A 25,308-nucleotide genomic window follows, 5' to 3' on the forward strand; every position below is an offset into this window, starting at 1 on the left:
CCGATGTTAAGAAGATCAGTTTACCCAGAACGAACTACCGCTGTGGTAGATTCTCAAGTTCTTATTTTGTGTTTAACCCTGAGCTAATTGGCCGCTTATGTGGCGGATTTGAGGAAAACAGCGCCAACTCTACCTATCCGTTATATGAACCCATTATCAACCGAGTCCTATAGAAACCAACAAAAAATAAGGCCTCTGTTTTAAAATTCCGTAGCCCTAGGGCAAAAATGCATTTAGTTATGAATTATTCAGGGTTAACTTCTGAAGTGAACCAAAATATGTGACTTTCTATAATGATTTATGCTGACTAGCACCATTTCATGGAAACAAAAAATGAAGCCTGCAACAGGGTTGCATATAAGGGGGGTTCAACCTCTTTTTTTAAATTAAAATTTTGACTTTCTATGTGAACTTTAGAATTCCTTAACAAAAAAATTAATTGGCCAACCGCTAGCATCTAACACACTTCCTTACTGGAAATAATTCGTTTTCTCTCTGAAAATTGACTTCAAAAACTACTTTTTCTAATTTGCTTGCAAAAGTTAAACACTATGCATCTAAAACTATGCCCTTATTAAATTTCATGCAATTCGGTTCAAAACTAACGGAGATGTCAAAGAAGCAGTCTCTATTTTTTGTCTATATTGCCAAAGCTCGATTTACGCTCTACAGATTTGATCAAGAATCCCCTTGCCAAATTTCATCGTAATTGGTCCACTTTAGCGATATAATACGCAATGCAAAATTTTATCTAATTGATTCAATTCAAGAGCCAATTTTATTAGAGGTACCATGAGCTTGAGGTTGTTCTTAAAAACTTACGCTCTGAATTTTGCATTATAACAATGCGTAAGGGAATAATCTTAGTGCCTCGTCATTCTATGTAAGCTATTTTTGCAACAGACACCCTCCTGAGATAAGATTAGGTCTTTTATCTCCAAATCACTGGATCCTAAAAATTCCGGAACCCATTAATGAAACCATACTGCATAGAAATCACAATACGCAAAAAAGGATGGTTGTTAATTCCAGTACTCACTTTGTTTACAATTGCACCCATCGTAGAATTTATTAGGAAAAATCAACACTCTATTTTTTTCACCCATGCAACAATGCGCACACTTAAATACCGGGTCCGTGAAGTTAGCAGCACATTGAAGGCACAAATGTCGAGACTAGGTGGGTTGGTTAGTGATTCGTTTGTGCCGGTTTGTGCCGTAAAAAGTTTGCCAGCAAAACATACCGATTTTTAGAAAATTATTTCGATAACTCGGGAAGTACAGAAATTGTATGCTTGAGTGCGTAGAACTAAAATTCATAAAATGCACAATTCTAAACTTGCCGCCGGGGCCGCCATCTTACCAAGATGGCCGTCAAAAGCGGTTTTCCACCGATATCTCCAAAACTGTGCATTTTACGAGAAAATATGTGGTTAGCAAAATCAGAAGCATATTTCCACTAAAGTTAGCCTTTGCGTAGAAAAGCAGAAATTTTTAATAACCAATGGCGCGTATTTTATCAAAACGTGCTTCGACAAAAGTTTGTTGCGTTTGTGCCGGTTTGTGCCGTAAAAAGTTTGCCAGCAAAACATACCGTTTGAAAATTATTTCGATTTTTAGATGTGCTGCTAACTTCGCACACTTTTGTCGGTAAAAATCTCAGAACTGGGTGGATTGGTTAGTGCTTCGTTTGTGCCGTAAAAAGTTTGCCAGCAAAACATACGGTTTGGAAATTATTTCGATTTTTAGAGGTTCTGCTAATAGGCCAGTCATTGAGGATTTTTACCTGTAAGTAACTCGGGAAGTACAGAAATTGTATGCTTGAGTGCGTAGAACTAAAATTCATAAAATGCACAATTCTAAACTTGCCGCCGGGGCCGCCATCTTACCAAGATGGCCGTCAAAAGCGGTTTTCCACCGATATCTCCAAAACTGTGCATTTTACGAGAAAATATGTGGTTAGCAAAATTAAAGAGACGAAAATTTCCTACAACAAATGTAGTTAGCATATTTCCACTAAAGTTAGCCTTTGCGTAGAAAAGCAGAAATTTTTAATAACCAATGGCGCGTATTTTATCAAAACGAAGCACTAACCAATCCACCCAGTCTTGTGATTTGTGCCGACAAAAGTGTGCGAAGTTAGCAGCACATCTAAAAATCGAAATAATTTCCAAACGGTATGTTTTGCTGGCAAACTTTTTACGGCACAAACCGGCACAAACGAATCACTAACCAACCCACCTAGTCTCGACATTTGTGCCTTCAATGTGCTGCTAACTTCACGGACCCTTAAATACCTAATCTCTAGAAATTCTACTTTACCTATCTCTCTCAAAAACGCTAAAAATTTAAATCCAAAATTAAACCTTTATGACGAAAAAAGCATAGAACCTACTTTTGAGGCATATACAGGGTTACTACAGGATCGATTTTGTCGAAAATGGAAGAGAAAAAGTACGTTGTAGGAAAAAAATTCAAATTCAAAGGTTGGAAAATAGTATGATGCGAATACAAATAGCAACAACGAGGGAATGGATCTAAAATGGAAGAGAAAAAGTACGTTGTAGGAAAAAAATTCAAATTCAAAGGTAAAATAGTAGACGATACAAATAGCAACAAGTCGAGGGAATGTCTATGGAGGCAAATATAGGAAGAGTTGTGGGGAGATAATGGCAGAAGGCAGTGGAGGCAACCACCGTCGTCAGTCGTAACTCATAATAATTACACATGGGGTTCTGTAGAAACAGATCAAAGCTATTTACTCAAGAGGACTTATTTCACTACAGAGTCGATGAGTTATAAATACAAGCAGTTGAAGAAGGCTTGAGACCTCTGAAGTAATAAAAGACCTAGGAAGATCATAAGAAGTAGCATTGTTTTGCAATTCTTGGTATAAAGTTGACAAACACAACATCAACAAATGAGTGTTCAAGTTGGATTAAAAATGCCCCTATCTATTTAATAATGCACGTTGGCGTGCCTAATTGACAACGGGTTTGTTTATCACCTTAAACACTATTGAAAGTACTCGTACTACGCAATTGATAAGCGCGAACGATTGGAACAAGTAGGTATTTCAGGAACTTTATTATCGTAGTGTAAATTGCTCTGTACATAGGAAAATTGAATGACGAGAAATGGACTTGGGTCTTTCCAAAAAGAGCAAACCTAATCCAAGGGAAAGAGCTAATATTTTATCCATCGCAACGATATCGTGAGTACCAAGTTACTTCATGTTTATCACTGTAAAAGTTCGTAACCAATCGCCACATATATAAACTAACTGCACTCGCAACTTTTAATTTTCCGTAATAACTGTTGTGACCTTCCGTTGGATCTTAAAGATAATAAAATTATACTATGCTTATGTTTTAATAAAAATAATGTAGGCAGTGGTGTTATCAAATTAGCATTCACAGTCATCTTCTTATCCATGGTGCCGCTTAAATTCGCAAATCACTATGCCCACGTTTTGATTAATTAACACATTCCCTGGAAATGCTACAAGAAAATTATTTGAACAGTAGAAAAGTCTAATATTTTACTTTTATCTACAGGTATACGATACCTACGTTTAGCCTTGGATATAAAAAGGATATAGAAGTATCAGACTTGTACGAAACATTTTCTGGACACCAGTCACAAGCGTTAGGAGATCGAATAGAAGAATTATGGGGAACGGAAGAGACATTGGCCTCAAAATCGAAAAGGAAACCTTCGCTTGGACGTGTCTTGGTTCGTATGTTTGGTTTGAGCTACCTCAAACGAGGGATCCTATGTCTTATAATTGAATTCGTAGCGAGGTGCGTTGTCTAAGTGATTTTTGCGCTTGTTAATAGGCTCTGTTTCAGAATTTTTCAGCCCCTACTATTGGGAGAGCTTATAACGTATTTTTCTCCCGGTCAAACTACGATGACCAAAAATGAGGCGTACGGGTATGCAGGTGGCGTGGTTGCCTGTTCACTCTTGCAGGTACTAATTTTGGCGCCCTACATACTAGAGCTTGCCCATATTGGCATGAAGATGAGGGTAGCTTGTTGTTCGTTGGTTTATCGAAAAGCACTCAAACTGAGCAGAACGGCGCTCGGAGAAACTACAGTTGGGCAAATGGTAAATTTGTTGTCGAATGATGTCAATAGATTTGACTCGGCGACCCTATTTGCCCAGTACTTGGTGGTTGGTCCTTTGCAAGCAGGTCTTGCAACTTATTTAATGTACAGGGAAGTTGGCATCTCGGCAGTGATAGGTGTATCGGCTTCATTTCTGTTCATCGCTGGTCAATGTAGGTAACTTCACAAGTCGCGATAAACAATGACCCCATGTTTTACAGTTGTGTTTGCAAAGTTCATTGCAAAACTTCGTAATAAAACAGCGTATAGGACTGACGAAAGGGTGCGTTTAATGAATGAAGTTGTTACAGGAATACAGGTGATAAAGATGTACACTTGGGAAAAACCATTTGCCAAATTCGTGGCGTTCATTCGAAGGTAGGTTAACCTCGGACGAGACGTTTGTGAAATTTCTATAAATCTGTTCGACGTTAATCATTTAATCTTTTCAGAAATGAAATTAAGTACATACGTAGCGCTTCCTACATACGTGGAATGATGTACTCATTTTTCCTGTTTTCAACTCAATTTTCTCTGTTCGTATCAATATTGACCTACGTGCTATTTGGCAACCATATTTCAGCCAGGAAAGTATTTGTTCTCACATCATTATATAACGTTATACGTATCAATATGTACAACATATTCACGCAAGCAGTCGCCCAAGTATCGGAAGCCCTTGTCTCGATTACACGTCTGAATGAATTTTTAAGACGTAGTGAGAAATCCATCCCGCTCTTGTCCAACAATCGTACAGGCGAAATTCAGAACTCCTCCCTTGAAAAGGTGGATGCTATCGAGATCGGTAATGGTATAGCAAAATGGAATGAATTTTCAAGCGACAATGTGTTTGAGAATCTAAATTTAAGGGTTAAACAAGGGTCGGTTGTTGCCATAATCGGACCGGTCGGCAGCGGGAAAAGTAGCCTATTGCAATTAATTTTGAAGGAACTACCTTTATCTGACGGCCAATTGAAAATAAATGGAAACATAAGCTATGCATCCCAAGAACCTTGGCTCTTCACAGGAACTGTTCGTAAAAATATTCTATTTAACAACGATTACAATAGGACTCGTTACAAAGACGTAGTGAAAAAATGTTCTTTAAAAAGAGACCTTTCTCTTCTTCCACATGGGGACGTAACCGTCGTCGGCGAACGCGGTATATCTCTAAGCGGCGGACAACGAGCTAGAATAAATCTGGCAAGGGCGGTCTATCAAGACGCAGACATTTACTTGCTTGATGACCCACTTTCAGCAGTTGATACACACGTGGCAAGAGAACTGTTCGATAGGTGCGTTACCGGGTTTTTGCGCGGAAAAACGGTTATCCTAGTCACCCACCAGCTGCAATTTTTGAAAGATGTTGATAAAATAATTATCATAGAACAAGGCGCGATCAAAGCAGAAGGCACATTTGAAGAATTACAAGGATCTGGTTTGGACTTTGCTAAGCTTCTAAATGTAGATGAAGAACAAAAGGCGGAGCGCGTAAAAATTGCGAGACAAAATTCAATTTCCAGCACAACGTCCTTCGAGGAAACTATTCAAGAAGCAATACAAGAAAATGAAGAACAACGATCCAAGGGAACTGTTTCCGTAGACGTATATAGATCGTATATACATGCAGGAACAAATTGGTTTGTTGTATTCATCGTGCTCTTCTTATTCGTTGCTTCGCAGACGGCAGTCAGTTTCGGTGACGTATTTTTGTCAAGGTGGTAAGTATCTAGATGCAGGTAAACCCGTTGAGTTAATTACAATCGCAGGGTTACTGTAGAAGAAAACAGATATAATGGTGGAGATCGGGTTGAAGGCTTCTGGAATTTTTCAACCGATACCTTTACGTACATTTATATAGGAATTATAGCTGCAACGGTAACATTTGCAATATCGCGATCGTTAATGTTTTTCACAGTTTGTATGAAATCATCCATCAAATTGCACGACAATATGTTTGAAAGCATTAGCAGAGCGACCATGCGCTTCTTTAACACAAATCCGTCGGGCAGGATCTTCAATCGCTTTTCTAAGGATATGGGTGCCATTGATGAGCTACTGCCGATTGCAATGATAGACTTCTTCCAAATATTCCTGATGCTTATCGGTACAATTATAGTAATCATAACGGCCAACGTTTGGCTTCTTATACCGACCGCAGTGTTAGCAATCATCTTTTACTTTTTAAGGCGGTTATATTTGACTACAAGTCGTAATGTAAAGCGCCTAGAAGGGGTCAGTAAGTATTCACCCTCACCTCGTCCTTTTCAAATAAAAGAAATTGTAGCACGCAGTCCCGTTTTCGGTCATTTAAATGCGTCGCTTCAAGGACTGACAACCATTCGCGCTCTTAGGGCAGAATCGGTTCTAATTAATGAATTCGATAGTCTTCAAGATTTACATAGTACAACATGGTTCCTTTTTATAGCCACATCTCGTGCCTTTGCCTATTGGTTAGATATAGTCTGCGTTATCTACGTCGCCTTGGTGGCATTCAGCTTTCTAATCATTGGAGATTGTATGCATTGACCCTTAAGTATTATTTCCTCCATCTCATACGTGATTACAGCGACGTCCGGTGGAAACGTAGGCTTGGCAATAACGCAATCTATGGGACTTCTAGGATTCCTCCAATTAGGGGTGAGACAATCCGCTGAAGTTGAAAATCAAATGACGGCAGTTGAACGAGTTCTCGAGTATAACAAAATAGAACACGAACGAGTGGAAAAGAAAGAAGATAAGAAACCGCCCAAAGTTTGGCCCGAGCACGGCGAAGTGAAGTTTGTTGACGTATACCTAAGTTACTTTCCCGAAGATCCTCCAGTGCTTAAGAATCTGTCGTTCACCATAAAACCTCTAGAAAAAATCGGAATAGTCGGAAGAACCGGTGCTGGAAAATCGTCGCTAATCAACGCTCTCTTCCAACTTACCGACACCGACGGGGGGATCTTAATCGATGGTATCGACGTGAAAGAGGTGGGCCTCGACGATCTGCGGTCGCGAATATCGATCATTCCACAAGAACCCGTGCTATTCTCGGGGACTATGAGAAAAAATTTAGATCCATTCGACGAATATTCCGATGATGTTGTTTGGAAGTCTTTAGAAGACGTGAAATTGAAGCATACAATCGCTGAACTTAATTTAGGTAATCATAAACGATCACGTGTTAATATGTTTATACAATGGCCAGCTTTAGGTTTACACTCCGCCGTGAAGGAGGGAGGCTCTAATTTCAGTGTCGGTCAGAGACAACTTATATGTTTAGCTCGAGCCATACTACGTAACAACAAAATTTTGATATTGGATGAGGCAACTGCAAATGTGGATCCACAAACCGATGCTCTGATACAATGTACCATAAGAAAACAATTTGCTCAATGTACCGTCCTTACAATAGCACATCGTCTGAACACCATCATGGATTCTGACAAAGTATTAGTAATGGATGCCGGAACTATGGTAGAATTTGACCATCCTCATCTTCTGTTACAAAATACGAATGGGATATTGTTCAGGATGGTTTTACAAACCGGGCCAAGTATTAGTGAGGTTCTTACAAAACTCGCGAAGGAGGTACGTACCTACTGTTTGACGTGATTCACGTTCTGTTACATTCTTCTTTTTAGAGTTACGAAAGAGTGTTTGGGATTCACCAGACTGATTAGTTCCTATTCAATCGCGTAGATTTTATTAATAATTTATTAATATACATAACATAAGAAATAAATTCTGTGATAACTCATTCGGAGTGTTCTATTTCAGGGCAAGTAACACGCTAAGGTTCCCTTTGATTTGATTTTGGAGTTTTATGCGGCAACTTTATTGCATAATTAGTTTAATTAAATATAGCACATAATTTCATTCGAATTAAGATCGGCCCGGAAGGTATTTCCTTTTCGCGAAGATAATATATTTTGAATTTTAATTATAAGTTGATTGATGGATTTTTTAAAATCCTACAGAAAAACGATGAAGGTCTTGAACAACTATGTCATGATTTGGAGCTATGGTCGATACCTGGGCATACTTAAATACCAAATTATTTGAGCAAAAGGCAGATTTGTGAAAATTCAAGGGACTGTAATAAGGAACAACCGCCGATGTCCTCAAGAATTCAAGAAATTAATATAAAAGTAATCGCTGGCTTGCAATTTTAAAGGCGGCCGTAGGTTTGATTTATAGCCCTAGTGCGCGCGTAATAGGGTCTTCCTGAAAAAAAATATTGTAACTTTTATGTGTCTTACTGTAAAGTTTATAACCTGTAATTAAACATCTCATATACAAAACTTTTTTTCCTAATTGCAGAATGTCAATAAACAACATATAATATCGTAAAACTTTGAAATTTGTCATGCAACCGACGACATGCCGATATTGGCCGAGCGTCGCTTACGTCACTACGCGGGTTGCCGATCGGGAGTTATATTAGTGCATGACACTGATAGGAGTTCGATTCGACTTATTATGGCAATCTGCCATAAACTGAGTTCTGACTGGTTCGTAAAGGGGCAGTTAGATAGTCTGCCAAAGGTTGAAGTGTTAATGGTCGCCGCCTTTTTCTCGAAAAGTGAGTTTTTCCATGCCACTCGTTTGAGTGGAGTCAAAGCCCAGAAGCAAATCTGTTATGGTTCATAGGAAGTATAACATCAAGTTTTGTGTGTATAGTGCAAGGTATAGTGTAGAAAGTATGCACCTTACGGATTTCAACGAGAAAATTAGGGTGTTGGATATGTGGAAGTGAAAATAGAGAAAAATGTGTGCACTGTAAGGGCACAGATATGCCCAGAACAGAGTTCGAAGTAAATCATATTCTGAATTACAATTACAATATTATATATCGATGGATTTTCGTCGATAACTGACTGAAAGTAAATCGACATTATGTACTTTAATTAGAATCGTCTTCACAACAATACAAATGGGATGTCAAACTCGCGGTATCACGTCGAACTTTTTTCGTATATTTCCTGTTCGTTTATATACAATTTATTAGGATCGCGATGACTTCTGCTATCACACCCAGGCACAAATGCAATAATTATTCGACGCTTTTTTCCGTCAAAACGCAATGCTACGGCTGAGCGCCAACGTGCGTAGTGACGTCACAGCAACGTGGCGGTCATTCGACACTTTTCAAACGCCGTTCATTTTAAAATCGTGTTTGCTAATCACAACGATTTCTCTTGACAAAAAAATGAGTACCACTAATTTTTTAATGTGTTTGGAGTTCATTTTCAAGGTTCTTGAAAAAACGAGGAAAACCCAATTAGTCGAGATGGACGAATTCGATTCGTTCATGGTTAAAGATGCGTTAACCTATTGGCCGTGCTAAACAATTTAAAAATAGTAGTAGGGATTAGTCCAGAACGAACAGAATTAGAGCATTCGGTTTTGAGCCGTCGTTAATCTCATTGCGACTGACCAAGGCATTCGTTTTTGGGCTTCGAGTTCATCAAGTGCGTGGTTCAAAATATGTGACGTTCTCCAGCGTTCCGTGGCAAACGATTGAGCGAGATTACACCATACGCAATAGAATCCTATATCGACGCGGTCCGAAAGGGGCACTTCTGGTTGTCTCACTCGATATGCACGAAACGGTACTCTACGCTTACAATGACTCAACTTCATACCGCCTATCAGTCAATGTTTTCTTAGATGCGACATACGCCCGGCGAACTATACAGTAACTTAGCAGTATGTAACGTGCCTACTTTACGACCTATTCTCATACATACCCAAAAAACAAAAAAAATAACATAGAAATCAGTCGAGCCGTTTAGGGGGAATGCGACCACAAACCCCGTGACTCAAGATTTTTATATATGAGATAAATATAATTATAGATTAGTGAAGTGCCAAGATAGGAAGTTATAGATCTTTTACACATAAATGACAAGGCGTAATTCACCGATGTACTAGAAAAAAATCTTTTTTGAGAAAGGGGGAGGGTTTCTTTTCAGGTAAGTTGCAAATCCCCACTGTTTGGCATCGTAATCTTAGACAACAATAATTATTATTCATTTCGTAGGTTATAATTTCGTAAAAACGTGACCCAACAATGGATTTGGGATTATGCAAGGATCTCAAACCAAATCCGAGAGAGAATGCAAACATTTTATCAGTTGCAACGATTGGGTGAGAAGCGTTTTTCATCGTCTTACAGTCAGCTTTAATTTCTTCATGTTTTAGCCATACAATTCCAACGTTCCTTGTGGGACGAAAGAAAGATTTGGAGGTGTCCGATTTGTACCAAGCTTATTCTGGCCATAAATCAAAACTGCTTGGAGACAGAATAGAAGCCGCATGGAGAGAAGAGGAGGCCAACGCTGTGAAATCAAAGAGAAAACCTTCGTTGAAGCGAGTGCTGATAAAATTGTTTGCTTTCGATTACATTCAACGTGGAATAATGTGCTTGATAATTGAATTTGGATCGCGGTAAATTTTAAAAGACCTTTCTTTACGTTGTTAACAATTTGTGATGGTAGATTGCTTCAGCCGTTACTCTTAGGGAAACTAATTTCATACTATGCATCAGAGGGAAATACCATATCAAAATCGGAAGCGTATGGTTACGCGGGGGGTATCGTAGGATGCGCACTTTTACAGGTTATGTTGATGTCTCCTTATATGGTGACACTTCTGCACGTTGGTATGAAAATAAGGATTGCTTGTTGCTCGTTGGTTTACCGAAAGGCATTGAAGTTAAATAAAGCAGCACTTGGTGATACCACAATTGGACGAATGGTCAACTTGTTATCGAATGATGTAAACAGATTTGATGTGGCCGTGCTCTTTGCCCAATATTTGGTTGTTGGACCAATCCAAATGCTCGCTGCAACGTATTTTATGTACCGAAAGGTTGGAATTGCGGCAATAATAGGGGTCTGTGCACTGTTATCGTTCGTGCCTTTACAATGTAAGTTTTGAGAGACACATAAACTACCGTAACAGAAGTACGATATAAACCTCCTCAAAACCATCTACAATCTCTTTCTTTAAACAGATCTGTTTACTGTGCCCAGATTTTGATTAAAAATTCACAAAAAGCTTTGCTACTCTATCGAATCACTCCATTTATTGAAAACATGTGCAAATTCCAAGTGGATGGAAAGCAATATTTTATTCTTCATCTACTCCATATTATATAATATGTACAATTTGCACATGTGTTTTATGTTATCTTTTTATCTGGATACATAAATCCGCACATCAACTTTTGCTAACCAAAAATAGTCTGCGTAAATTAAATTTTAACACCTTTTACAGTTATACTGGCAAAACTCATTGCAAGATTTCGATACAAGATGGCATACAAAACTGATGAAAGGGTTCGTTTAATGAACGAAGTTATTTCTGGAATACAAGTAATCAAGATGTACACTTGGGAAAAGCCTTTCGCCAAATTCGTTTCCTTGGCCCGAAGGTAGGTAGTTGGTCGCTTTGCTTTTACCTTTTTGGTACCTACTAACGAATTTTTAGGAGCGAAGTGAAGTTCATCCGAAGTGTCTCCTACTTACGAGGATTGATTTACTCTTTCTTCTTGTTTGGGACGCAGTTCTCATTGTTCATATCAATCTTTGCGTATATAATGTTTGGTGAGCACATAACGGCTGAAAAAGTGTTCGTGATGAATGCGTTTTACAATGTCATTCGTTTAAATATGTGCAATTTCTTTGTGCAAGCCGTTGCACAAATCGCCGAAGCAAATGTTTCCATAAAACGTCTTAACGATTTTTTATTGAACGATGAAAAACCAACTCATTCGAACCATGAAACGCAACTCGGTAACGATTTACTTGAACACTCAATTAGTATTACTGACGCGGTTGCAAAATGGGACCAGTCAATGAGTAACAATCTGTTCGAGAACCTCAACGTTAAGGTAAAACGCGGTTCAACTATTGCAATAATTGGACCTGTTGGAAGTGGAAAAAGTAGTTTGCTGAGTTTGATCTTGAAAGAGCTAACATTGACTGAGGGCAAACTAGAGATTGACGGTTGTATAAGTTTAGCCGCGCAAGAGTCATGGATTTTCACAGGCACTGTTCGCCAAAACATTTTGTTCGGCAAACCTTTCGATAAACAACGATACACAGACGTGGTACGGGTATGCTCCTTATCTCGCGACTTTAAACTCTTCGTGAACGGAGATAAAACCATAGTGGGGGATCGTGGAGTGTCGCTCAGTGGTGGGCAACGTGCTCGAATTAACTTGGCCCGAGCAATTTACAGAGAAGCCGACATTTATCTGTTAGACGACCCACTTTCCGCAGTTGATACCCACGTTGGGCGTGAATTGTTTGACAGGTGCATATGGGGCTACTTAAAAGACAAGACTGTAGTCCTCGTGACACACCAAGTGCAATTTTTGAAAGACGTTGACCAAATTATTATACTTGAAAATGGCCGAGTTAATGCGCAGGGGACTTTTGAAGAACTTCAGCAGTCCGGTTTAGACTTTGCCAGACTTTTAACGACCGAAGGAGGGGAAAAAGGAGCAAAGGAAGAAATTCTACCGGCCAGAGAATTTCTAAGATCAAACTCGATTTCCAGTATAAATTCGTTTCAGGATATCCATCAATCTTTTGAATATCGTAGTGAGGAAACCACGAAGGGAACGGTAACTTTGGATGTGTACAAATCCTATGTAACTGCTGGTGCAAACTGGTTCTTTTTGTTGTGTATTGGCGCCCTATTTGTAGCGGCACAATTGACTTCCAGTTTTGGAGACGTGTTTATATCGCGCTGGTAAGTACAAAGGTATTTTGCACGTATTTACAGTATGTTTACATTAGGGTCACAGTAGAAGAAAATCGTAATGTCAAAAATGAAGCGGTTGAAAATAGCTTTTGGAATTTCTCAACCGAAACTTACATTTACATCTACGCTGGAATAACAGTTACAGTTATCATCCTAACTCTGTCTCGGTCAGTGTCATTTTTTACTGTTTGCATGAGATCTTCCGCTAAGTTACACGACAACATGTTTAATAGCGTTATTTGTGGCGCAATGAGATTCTTTAACACAACCCCTTCTGGAAGAATTCTCAACCGTTTTTCGAAGGATATGGGCGCAATGGACGAGCTGCTGCCTAGTGCGATGTTGGATTTCGTTCAACTTTCGTTGATGTGTACTGCGATAGTTGGTGTAATCGCATCCGTTAATCCCTGGCTTCTACTGCCAACCGCCGCTCTGGCTGGTATCTTGTATTGTATTAGGCGTTTCTATTTAGCGACCAGTCGCAGTATAAAACGCTTGGAAGGTGTCAGTAAGTACTATATTGTAATAAGACGCAACATGATCTTAACTATCTGTAGCAAGAAGTCCTGTGTTCGGACATCTAAGCGCGTCTCTACAAGGATTGACCACAATTCGCGCTTTTGAAGCAGAACCAATTTTAATCCACGAATTCGACGGCCTTCAGGACTTGCACAGTGCTGCGTGGTACTTGTTTATAACAACATCGCACGCATTTGCGTATTGGCTAGACTGTATCTGTGTAATCTACATCTGCATAGTGACATTTAGCTTCTTCGCCATTGAGAACGGTACGTCTCTAGCTGTAACTCGTTAAATAATAATGTCATGCTTTACAGCACTCCCTGGAGGAAATGTTGGATTAGCCATTACGCAATCTTTGGGACTAATAGGTTTATTCCAGTGGACAGTTCGACAATCTGCTGAAACAGAAAATCAAATGACATCCGTAGAACGCATTTTACTCTACAATAACGTCGAGCACGAAAAAATATTGAACGCACATCCCCCAGAAGGTTGGCCAAATAAGGGCGCAATAAAATTCTTTGATGCTTTCTTAAATTATTTTCCTGAAGATCCGCCCGTACTTAAGAATTTGTCGTTCCATGTTAAACCTCTAGAAAAAATTGGAGTAGTGGGGCGAACGGGTGCGGGAAAATCTTCCTTAATTAATGCGCTCTTTCAACTGACTGAAACAACGGGATTGATTACAATCGACGGTATCAACATTAAAGAAATAGATCTGAAGGATTTGAGATCAAGAATATCGATCATTCCGCAAGAGCCCGTGCTTTTTTCGGGCACTATGCGAACTAACCTAGATCCGTTCAATGAGTATCCTGACGATGCCTTGTGGAGAGCCCTTGATGACGTCCAATTGAAAGAAACAGTTCGCGTGCAAAGTCTCGGTAATTTGGGTTTTTCCCAGTCACGGTTTACAAAAAGGCCATTGTAGGTTTAAACTCCGCTGTATTAGAGGGTGGTTCTAATTACAGTGTAGGGCAACGGCAGTTAATCTGTTTAGCACGCGCGATCTTGAGAAATAACAAAATACTGATATTAGACGAAGCCACTGCGAATGTGGATCCACAAACTGACACTGTTATACAAACAACAATCAGACAGAAATTTGGCCAATGCACTGTTTTAACCATTGCTCATCGGTTAAATACAATTATGGACTCGGATAAAGTATTAGTAATGGATGCTGGTACCATGGTGGAGTTTGATCATCCTTACAATCTGTTGCAAAATCCAAAGGGAGTGTTTTACGGCATGGTTGCGGAAACGGGTACTGCTATGGCTGATTCACTAACCAAATTTGCCAAAAAGGTAAAATATACATTCAACACATTTTATGTCTATTATCTGTTTTTGTAGAGCTACGAAGAAGCATTAAAAGAAGATTAACCGCTTCAAAAACTATTGTTGATTCTGTTCCACATTTTTATTTGGAAGGGTTGCTTTACAATAGACTGTAATGCGTTTAGAGTGTGAAATTAGTAGGCGTGAATTGTATTCAAACTGGAACTGTACTAAAATAAAGATTTTCTGATTTAGGGTGATTTTCTTTTTGCATTATATGACCCTGTTCACAACGTCTAAACTAACCTTAGGTAACCTGTTTTGTATGGTATATACAGTATGTCCCAAGTAGAACGCATCACAGGGAAACGGCAATGTATTTTTTCGAGAAGGATGGTTTACTTATTAGACGCCGTATGGAAAAAGGTGAGAATTAAAAAATAAGAAAGGGTTAGTCTGGAAAATTTTTGAAGCATTCAGTCTAAGACTTTCAAAAGGAAACCACGTAAAGTGACCCTTAATACTAAACATTCTCAAGTTCATTTTTGAAAAGTGGAGATTGTATTTCAAAGAATGGCGGGCCAACCCCCTTAATATGCAAACCGGTTGCACAATGACGCCTAGCTGCAAAAATTTTCATTTATTTTCCCTTCCTACAAAAAAAAGTTCGTTTAAGATATACTAATACCTTTATTTTTCAGTTTCGAATAGAAAAAGTCCATTTTTAAAACTGTGAAGTTTGGTATGAATTAAACACTTTTTTTATACTTTAATTTTTATAAATACCTACCTACTATAGGTTAAGTATGGTAACCAAACTTCCGTATGCGCTGGTCCAGATTTTCCCTTATTGATCGGGATGGTTAGGGATGGCGATGGCGTGAGGGAGTGCAGTGGAGTGAAAAATTATCCGAAGTGACTTCTCTGGCTTTTCATATGTTTTTCCTTATCTCCGTGGTCTAAAGCAATGGTATAAGCCACCGCATAAATTAAATATATCCAAGAAAATCTATCATGGGTATTTCGGAAACCAAAGTTACGACGATGGTCAAATAAGAGGAAAACTGCACAGTTAAAGAGTTAATATCATATTGTAAAGAAAACAGGAAAATCACGATTAGGTACTTACGAAGTTATGCCCAGTGAAACCGAAATTTACCGATTTCGTTGTTATTTTCTTTTCCAATTTTATACATCAAGATACAAAAAAGGCTTTCTGATGGCTTGAGCTCTACAATATACCGCTGATGTACTGCACACAAAAAACTGTTGCTGGTTACTGATGCACTCGCACAAAACGCCCTAATCGTGCGAGGATATCTATCGGACATATTTTCCATTTTCCAGGAAATTTATAAAACTGTTACATTTAACTACAAGTTAATCATATACATCATACAAACACCAATCAACCACATAAAAATGCATCTTTTGGTATTCCCTAAAATATTCTATTTATTTGTAAAGAAACTGTGGCGCTAAACAACCATACATATAGTAGGCGAGTGCGCTTCACTTATTGAGTGATTTCTATTCAAGGGAAATGAGTGTAATGAAAAAACAATAATTGATTTAACTTAGCTAAATCACCTGAAAGGAATACACCTATTGAGTCTTATTATCAAACTATTATTATTAACTATTAAGTGTTTTATTCATGAACAATTGAAAGCGGTACGTGACGAGTTTATTTTAAGATCAAAATATAAAAAAAATTAGTATCTACCCGGGTGATAAGTTCACTATCTTCTTATGTAACACGTGTCGGTGTCGGGAAAGTATCTTTGATTCGTCGTATAAATGTGAATGTTTGGAGATATCGATAAAGTGATAAAATACTAAAGACTATATTTTCAAATAAATAAAATATTATAAACATCATAAACATACAGATTAGAGAGTATTCTAAAGTCGCGACGTTTTCTTCCAGTGGGTACACACTGTAGATGCCTAGTGAAACAAGTGCATACTAATTTCTTAAGTTTCATATGGAAAGCTGAGAAATGGACTTCGAAATTTGCAAAAACCTTAAACCGAATCCCAGAGAGAATGCGAACATACTCTCAGTGGCGACGATTTGGTGAGTAGATGATCCGGGTGTTGCCAGGACGTGAGGATGAATGAAGGGTTATCTGGTATTGCTAGCATTTGAATCAAGGTTTTGAGCGTGACCTGAAAGATCACTTAGAACCATCCAAGTGCGAGTTCTGACACAGAAAGTGGATATTCGGCCCAGCACCCGCTCTATTTTGGATATTTGACCGCACTCCTTAATTTAATTTTCATTGTTGGTCTCGATTTTTAATCTGCAACGTTCAATTAAATTGTATTTTGTCATAGGCATGCGATTCCTACATTCCTGCTTGGACGAACCAAAGACTTGGAAGTATCCGATCTGTACCACGCCTATTCATCTCATCAATCAAAAGTACTCGGGGACAGAATTGAAACCGCTTGGGCGAAGGAGGAGGAAGCTGCTCAGAAATTAAACAGAAAACCATCCTTAAAGCGTGTGTTGATTAAGTTGTTTGCCTGCGATTATCTCGTACGTGGAATCATATCTTTGATCGTTGAGTTTCCATTGAAGTATGTTTGGAGTAGATCCTGCCTAGGTTGTTCTCAATTGATGTGTTTGTAGGTTATTCCAACCTTTGCTTCTTGGAAAACTTATAGCGTACTTTGGCGGGCAAGAGTCCATTTCCAAATCAGCAGCGTATGGATTCGCGGCAGGTGTTGTGGGATGTGCATTCCTACGGATACTATTGACATCTCCTTTGATGGTATCACTTCTCCATATGGGTTTGAAAATCAGAGTTGCGTGCTGCTCGTTGGTTTATAGGAAGACGTTGCGATTGAGCAAAGCGGCCCTAGGTACAACTACCGTCGGACAAATGGTCAACCTGTTGTCAAATGACGTAAACAGATTTGACGTGGGAATAAGATTTGCGCATTTCCTTATTATCGGTCCAATCCAAGTAATAGCCGCAACCTACTTTATGTACCAACAGGTTGGAGTTTCGGCATTATTTGGTGTTGGTGTTTTATTGTCGTACGTTCCTTTGCAATGTAAGTATCTCTATAGTTACTTATAAGCGCTATACATGGTGGTGACTTGCGTAACGCATCATAGAGATTTCAATGTAAAATTCATAACGTGCGATTATTGGCTCCCCAAATTATTTTAGAGCAAAAATGTATTAAGGTTTTTTGTAGAAAAAAATTTTTTACGCCAATCAATCGTATTAGTTTTCAATTTTTTGCATACTAAAGACGGAACATTGGAAAAATAAACCCCCATCTTTTTCATAGCATTACATTTAGGTTAGTAATTATCGTGCAAATCAAAAAATAAACTAATATGACACATTTTCTAAGGTTGGCTTTTATTTCAATAAATGTTCAAAATGTTTTCCGTTATTGGTCAGTATTACTATGCGATCAAAAAGAGTTGCTGTCGAGTCGCCCTTTGAAATTTTTGTTTACATGGAAAATCGTATTTAACTTGAATTTCCAAAGCCGACTCGACAGCAACTCATTTTTGATCGCCAGTTATAATCTATTCTCAAACTCTTGTCGAACCTTTTCAAATGTCGGTTTTGCAAATATTTCGACATTCTTGAATTAATCTCTGTCTTGGTTCGTCTATGTTCACCGGTTGCGTTTTAAATACGACAGATTTCAAATGTACCATATTAGTTTATTTTTTGATTTGCACGATAATTACTAACCTAAATGTAATGCTATTTGGTATGGTTGGAAAGCATTTTTTCAGAGCTTTCCAACGACGTATCACACATGGGGGGTCACTATTTAAGATTTAAAAGTTGGGTTGGCTAGGACGCAGGGGGTGTGAGGGGGTGCGTCGCCAACTATGTCATTGTGATTCCCCCTCCGAATTACCGAAACGGATTTTGATTTTTTTACATATCTCGTTTATTCACTAAGAAATGGGGGGTGGTAAGTTTTCAAATTGTCACTCTGTATACATGGAGGCACAGAAAAGCTATCTGCTTATGCATGGGAGCACAAAAGAGCTACGGAAGACGAACTGGAAGAAAAAAAACCCTAGGGGCTCAGAGATATCAAGAGAGAACTTTCCAAAGTAGCCTTCTAGAATTCACGAAAAAAGTAAAAGGATCAAGTTGCCTAAATTGTAACTGAGAATTTTTGCCGGACCATAAAGAACTGACTTGGTTGGTAGGCTCTTTGTTCTTGGTAAATACTGTGTCAGGACCAGCCAAGGAATTGGTTTTTGGGCTTTCCGCCAACAGCAGAAAACTACAAAGCGGTCATGACCACTTTAAATGATAGATACGGAAACACTGATATTTTAGGAGAAGAGAAGAAAAGTTATCCATTTTTATTGAAAGAAAGAAAAGCGTTTGTAAAATAGCTCACAAAGAATCGATCGCGACAGGATCTCATTACGTTTCGGGTAATTATATTTACAACAGCCTCCCTTTCCATAAGCAGATAACTCTTCTGTGCCCCCATGCATATAATGAGTCTGACCTGACCTCCCGCTCTTTGTGTACCCTCATCCTATATAAGGAGACAAGTAATTAACCCGCTCCCGGAGCACCCCCATTCTTAACCCATTAGGGGAAAAGATTGACGATTGTATAAGTTTATTTTCAGTTGTATAAATAATAAAAGATAAATAATCATTTGTTTGGTTTGCAGTTACTCTGGCAAAACTCATTGCGAAGTTCCGCTTTAAGATGGCGTACAAAACTGACGAAAGGATTCGTTTGATGAACGAGGTTATCTCTGGAATACAAGTTATCAAGATGTACCTACACATGGGAAAAGCCGTTCACCAAATTAGTCTCGTTGGCTCGAAGGTAACTAAGTCACAACTTTTGCACGCTTTTTCACAAGCTTATACATTTTAGGAACGAAATTGGACTTATTCGTAGTATTTCGCTTTTACGAGGTGTAATTAACTCGTTCTTTGTGTTTGGAACCCCATTTGCTTTATTTATAACGTTTCTGTCATATGTTCTATTTGGCAAACATATAACAGCCGAAAAGGTGTTTGTACTAAATGCATTTTATAACGTCATTCGTCTAACCATGTGCAGTTTCTTTGTGCGTGCGGTCGAACAAGTATCGGAGGTAAATGTTTCTCTTCGTCGTCTCAATGATTTTCTGCTAAATGATGAAAAATCACAAACCATATGCAATGAAGCCGAAATAAATACTAGTAAAGATCAAATTATAATTAGTCACGCAATTGCGAAGTGGAGTGAGTTGATGAGTAGCAATATTTTCGTGGACCTCAACGTTAGAGTAAAGCGCGGATCAACCGTCGCTATAATTGGACCTGTTGGCAGTGGAAAGAGCAGTTTACTCAACTTGATATTGAAAGAACTACCTTTAACTGAAGGTAGACTGAAAGTAGTCGGAACTGTAAGCTTAGCCGCGCAAGAGGCTTGGATTTTTTCTGGAAGTGTCCGTCAAAATATTCTGTTCGACCAACCATTTAACAAAGTTCGGTACAAAGAAGTGGTAAGTGTATGCTCCTTGTCTCGCGATTTTGAGCTACTCTCCAACGGTGATAGTACAATCGTGGGGGACCGTGGAGTGTCACTCAGCGGTGGGCAACGTGCTAGAATCAACTTAGCAAGAGCAGTTTATAGGCATGCTGACATTTATTTGTTAGACGACCCACTATCAGCTGTTGATACCCATGTTGGGAGAGAATTGTTCGAAAGATGCATTTGCGGATACATGAGAGACAACACCGTAATTCTCGTGACTCACCAAGTACAGTTTTTAAAAGAAGTTGACAATATTATTATTATTGAAGATGGTACTGTTAAAGCCCAAGGCACCTATGCCCAACTTCAGGAATCTGGCTTAGACTTCGCTAAACTTCTACATAACCAAGAAAGCACAACGAAAGCAGAAGAAGAAACGTCATTTGTAAGTGAATCTCACGAGTCGTACCTTTCAGTCGAGAACAATCAAACGCTAGAAAATAGCGAAGAAACCACGAAAGGGACAGTGTCTTTAGATACTTATATATGCTACATAACTGCTGGTGCACATTGGTTCTTTTTACTCTGCATAGCTGCACTGTTTATTGCGACACAATTGATCTCCAGTTTTGGAGATGTATTGTTATCGCGCTGGTAAGTTTCAAAAAGAAATATGATCTAATCTCGGAGTTATGTTAGGGTCACGGTAGAACCATACCGTTTTGCAAATATCACCAACGCAAAATATCAACCAAGATTTTGGGACAACCTCTCAACCGACACCTACATTTATATCTACACTGGGACAATAAGTACACTCATCACTCTATCGCTAGCTAGATCTCTATTGTTTTTTACTGTTTGTATGAGATCCTCCGTTAAATTGCACGACAGCATGTTTAACAACGTCATTCATGCAACGTTGAGATTTTTTAACACAACTCCTTCTGGAAGAATTCTAAATCGTTTCTCCAAGGATATGGGAGCGATGGATGAACTGCTGCCAGATGCGTTTTTAGATTATGTTCAACTTTCTCTATCGTGTTGTGCTATAGTTTCTGTGATTGCATCCGTAAATCCCTGGCTTTTAGTTCCAACTGCACCCATAGCTGCCGTTTTATATTGTCTTAGACGGTTTTATTTGGCCACGAGCCGTAGCATTAAGCGCTTGGAAGGAGTCAGTAAGTACCATAAACTAATTGAAGAAATTTCGAAAGAAACGTTTCAGCGAGAAGCCCTGTGTTCGGACATCTTAATGCATCACTACAAGGACTTACAACAATTCGAGCTTTTGAAGCAGAACCCACTTTAACCGCTGAATTCGATAAACTTCAGGACTTGCACAGTTCAGCGTGGTACTTACTCATATCGACAACTTATGCATTTGCTTACTGGTTAGACATCATATGTGTCATCTACATCGGCATAGTAACATTCAGTTTCTTTGCTTTTGACGACTGTAAGTACATTTTATTCGCTTAATCGAATCTAACAAGTGGCCGGTAGCACCCTCTGGGGGAAACGTAGGATTAGCAATTACGCAGTCTATTACACTAGTAGGCTTATTCCAATTTACAATACGGCAATCGGCGGAAACAGAAAATCAAATGACATCTGTAGAACGAATCCTTAATTACAATAAAATCGAACAAGAAAGCACCTTGGATACGCATCCACCGAAAGATTGGCCGAACAAGTGCGCAATAACATTTTCAGATGCCTTCCTGTACTATTTTCTTCACGATCCTCCAGTACTTACAAATTTATCGTTCTGCATAAAACCAATGGAAAAGGTTGGGGTGGTTGGACGAACGGGTGCGGGAAAATCCTCACTAATAAATGCGCTTTTTCAACTCACCGATACCAGTGGATTGATTTCAATCGGTGCGGTCAACATTAAAGAAATCAGTTTAAAAGATTTGAGGTCAAGAATGTCGATTATTCCGCAGGAACCCGTACTGTTCTCCGGCACAATGAGAACTAACCTAGACCCATTTGACGAGTATCCTGATGATGCCCTGTGGAAAGCTCTTGCTGCCGTCCAGTTGACGGAAACAGTTCGCGAGCAAAGTTTAGGTAACTGCGATTCTTCTCGGTTCCCGCTGAAAAAAATTCAATTCTAGGTTTAAACTCTGCCGTACAGGAGGGCGGTTCTAATTACAGTGTAGGTCAACGGCAATTGATTTGTTTAGCACGTGCCATCTTGAGAAACAATGAAATACTAATATTGGACGAAGCTACAGCAAATGTCGACCCTCTAACTGATGCCGTGATACAGACAACAATTAGGAGACAATTTTCTCAATGCACCGTGCTGACAATTGCCCATCGGTTGCACACGATTATGGACTCGGATAAAGTGCTGGTAATGGACGCAGGTACCGTGGTGGAATTTGATCATCCTTACGCGTTATTGCAAAATAAAAATGGCATTTTTCGTGGCACGGTTTTACAAACTGGAACTACAATGTCTGATAGACTAACAAAAATTGCCGAAAAGGTAAACTGGTAAAGTGGAATATCTTGGTCATTTACAGCACAAATTGTAGAGCTACGAAGAACGTCTTAGTTAGACAGGAAAATGGTTGTAAGAGACTTGATTGGAGGCATGGTAACGAGGTCTGATACCTACAGGTCCATTAAATAAATTAGCTCGGTGCCCGATTGTCAACCTGCCTGTAGATAGCAAACAGTATTGGGGGCCATTAAATGACCCATCGAAACTCTTATCAGGTGTACATTATTATTCTGTCAGATTAAAGTTTAAATATTACGATATGATCGCAGTAGTTAATAACCATGCTGCGACAAAAAGTTTCAGAGCACCTACGAAGAGGGTTGCCCGATCTACGCTTCTTCAATGTAACGGAAGTACCGTTAGACTGGAAATTAATTACATCTAAGCAGAGGCGGCGACTTATGGGGGGCAACGGGGCCGAAGCCCCCATGCAAGGTGATCTTAAGGGTCCATTGCCGCCATGCAAATTATATTACTTCTTTTAAACCCATATTCACAATCAGCGTCCTAATCGAATAAGGCACCGAGATAGAGATGGACAGAGACGCAGACACTTATGAACGTCCATCGCCGCATGGACTATTTTTGCAGAACGCCGGTGTGGATAGCATGGCATGACTCACCGACTTTCTTCGTTGTAGCATTAGGTACTTAAAAATTAAGTAGATCCTAATTTACGATCCCTATTATTCACGAAAATTGACTCTTGCCTCCATGCAATAAATTAAAACCCCCCGCCCCTGCATCTAAGTATTAATATCGCTAATAAATAATGGCCAAGATAGGTAATGTTGCGGTGTGACACTGAGTAAATAAATAATTAACGATACGTATCTATTAATTATTAACTGAAGGTTGAATTTAACAAACTAAAATAGCGACAGACGGAAAAATTGTATTGTCAACGCCACGTTGGTGCTATGGCATTGGGACGCAAGACGCCGAGACAGTAGGATGCGTACATTGGACCGCAAACATTAGGACGCAGACATTGCGACGTGGACAATGGGGAGCGAATATTAGGACGCAGACATTGCGACGTGGACAATAGGGAGCGAATATTAGGACGTAGACATTGAGACGGGCGATGATTGCAACTGCCTTGTTGGTACTGAAATCAGAAAAAGATAATATAGTAGATAATATACATTTGGAAAAAATAGTGTCACAATGGGTAGGGTTAAAATGCCATCGTTTAATATTGTACGTGTATATTTTGAATTGATTGAAGGTGGCATTTTTAGTACACTGTAAAAAGTTTCGTGTAAAAATCAACACGGAAAGTGGTCGATATACGACCACACGAGGAATGGTAGACTGTACCATATCCATTTTGGTAAAGTCTACCAAATGATAGTGGTAAAATTTTACCCCGTGTTGGAGTAGGTATTTTCACACGAAGATGTGTAAACTTTACACACAGTTTTCGTTAAAATCACGGTCAAGGTAACCATTTGCGGTGTAGAAATTTCTACGAATTGTCGTGTTACTATACCCGCACTCCAGTGTTTCTTTCTTCTGAATATAGAGGAGGGTGGAGGGAAGTGAGCGAAAACGTTTGCTACTAGAACTTTTTAAATAAACTTATTTATTTAAACAAATATGTATATATATAGTACATATACATAGACAATATAAAACAACCGAAATACATATAACTAATTTATATACAGTGAATTTTTTTTAAATGCGAACATAGGAGTTTGTATGCAATGTAATTTCCCTATGTTCGATTTAAAAAAAAACACATCAATCTATTGAGTAGTTCAAATGAGTTGTAGATACAATTGACAGCTGTCACATTTTTAAAAATACCGCCGTCCAATTTAATTACGAAATCGGTTAAGTTATTGCTTAGAATGTCAAGGAGGACACTTCGAACATTTATTGTAATTGTTTTCGGTATTTATTTTCTTATTTTCTTCATTTATGTATTGAATAGATCAAATTAGTAGAATACCAGGTGCACATGACCTACAAATAATTGAAGGTTGGTTCACAATGAATTGTGATGTCAGCGCGTGCCATGTGAAGTCAAGTTATCGTAAGTTTAAGAAAAATTTATCCTAAAGTTGCTATGGCCTCACATGGCTTAATTAAAAGAATCTTACCGAGTGCTCTTCATCATAAAGACTATGAGTTGCTGTTCATAGTCACACAAATTGCGCGTTTTGGGAATGTGAACCGCGCACATCTAATAGATTGATGTGTTTTTTTTAAATCGAACATAGGGAAATTACATTGCATGCAAACTCCTATGTTCGCATTTAAAAAAAACTCACTGTATGTACCATCACATCAACTAAACTGCACAGTATTTTTTAAAAAGCAAGATTTTATGAAACTTCAATTAATTAAATGGTGTATAATATTACCTTTAGCCGCAACTACATCATATGTACCTACTGTCCTCCATTAACCACTTCACAATGTTTTTGTAGTTAAATTTAATTGCGTTCATATTACTTTCACCACCGCACAATAAAATTTATTCAAAATTGAAATCTTATACAGATACTTAACTGCTTCTAAGGTATACTGCACTTGCTGCCTTATTTGAATGTATAGGTACAATGGCGTCATACAAGAGATGTGAACAACCGACTGAAGTAATAATGGTGACTAACTCAAAG

At 38.8% G+C, this 25,308-nt stretch overlaps 2 protein-coding genes and 1 pseudogene across 2 annotated transcripts; all 3 read left to right on the top strand.

The window, feature by feature from the left end:
* Positions 1-3,089: 3,089 nt before the first annotated feature.
* LOC116172009 (probable multidrug resistance-associated protein lethal(2)03659) lies at positions 3,090-7,853 on the top strand. Its single transcript, XM_031489092.1, has 10 exons — positions 3,090-3,213; positions 3,557-3,802; positions 3,851-4,281; positions 4,330-4,486; positions 4,561-5,829; positions 5,878-6,347; positions 6,396-6,626; positions 6,678-7,256; positions 7,308-7,684; positions 7,738-7,853. Exons 1-10 carry the CDS (start codon positions 3,137-3,139, stop codon positions 7,774-7,776), a joined length of 3,876 nt encoding a protein of 1,291 aa, XP_031344952.1. The 5' UTR covers positions 3,090-3,136; the 3' UTR covers positions 7,777-7,853.
* A 1,821-nt stretch (positions 7,854-9,674) lies between these two features.
* On the top strand, positions 9,675-14,928 carry LOC116172359 (probable multidrug resistance-associated protein lethal(2)03659). The gene is made up of 11 exons (XM_031489566.1): positions 9,675-10,071; positions 10,140-10,246; positions 10,301-10,546; positions 10,597-11,027; positions 11,378-11,534; positions 11,591-12,859; positions 12,907-13,379; positions 13,429-13,659; positions 13,708-14,277; positions 14,325-14,701; positions 14,750-14,928. The coding sequence occupies exons 2-11, from the start codon at positions 10,170-10,172 to the stop codon at positions 14,777-14,779; spliced, it is 3,861 nt and encodes a 1,286-aa protein (XP_031345426.1). The 5' UTR covers positions 9,675-10,071; positions 10,140-10,169; the 3' UTR covers positions 14,780-14,928.
* A 1,400-nt stretch (positions 14,929-16,328) lies between these two features.
* LOC116171504 lies at positions 16,329-23,662 on the top strand (annotated as a pseudogene).
* The last annotated feature ends 1,646 nt before the right edge of the window (positions 23,663-25,308 follow it).

Source organism: Photinus pyralis, unplaced genomic scaffold, assembly GCF_008802855.1.
Source record: "Photinus pyralis isolate 1611_PpyrPB1 unplaced genomic scaffold, Ppyr1.3 Ppyr1.4_LG5, whole genome shotgun sequence".
NCBI lineage: Eukaryota > Metazoa > Arthropoda > Insecta > Coleoptera > Lampyridae > Photinus > Photinus pyralis.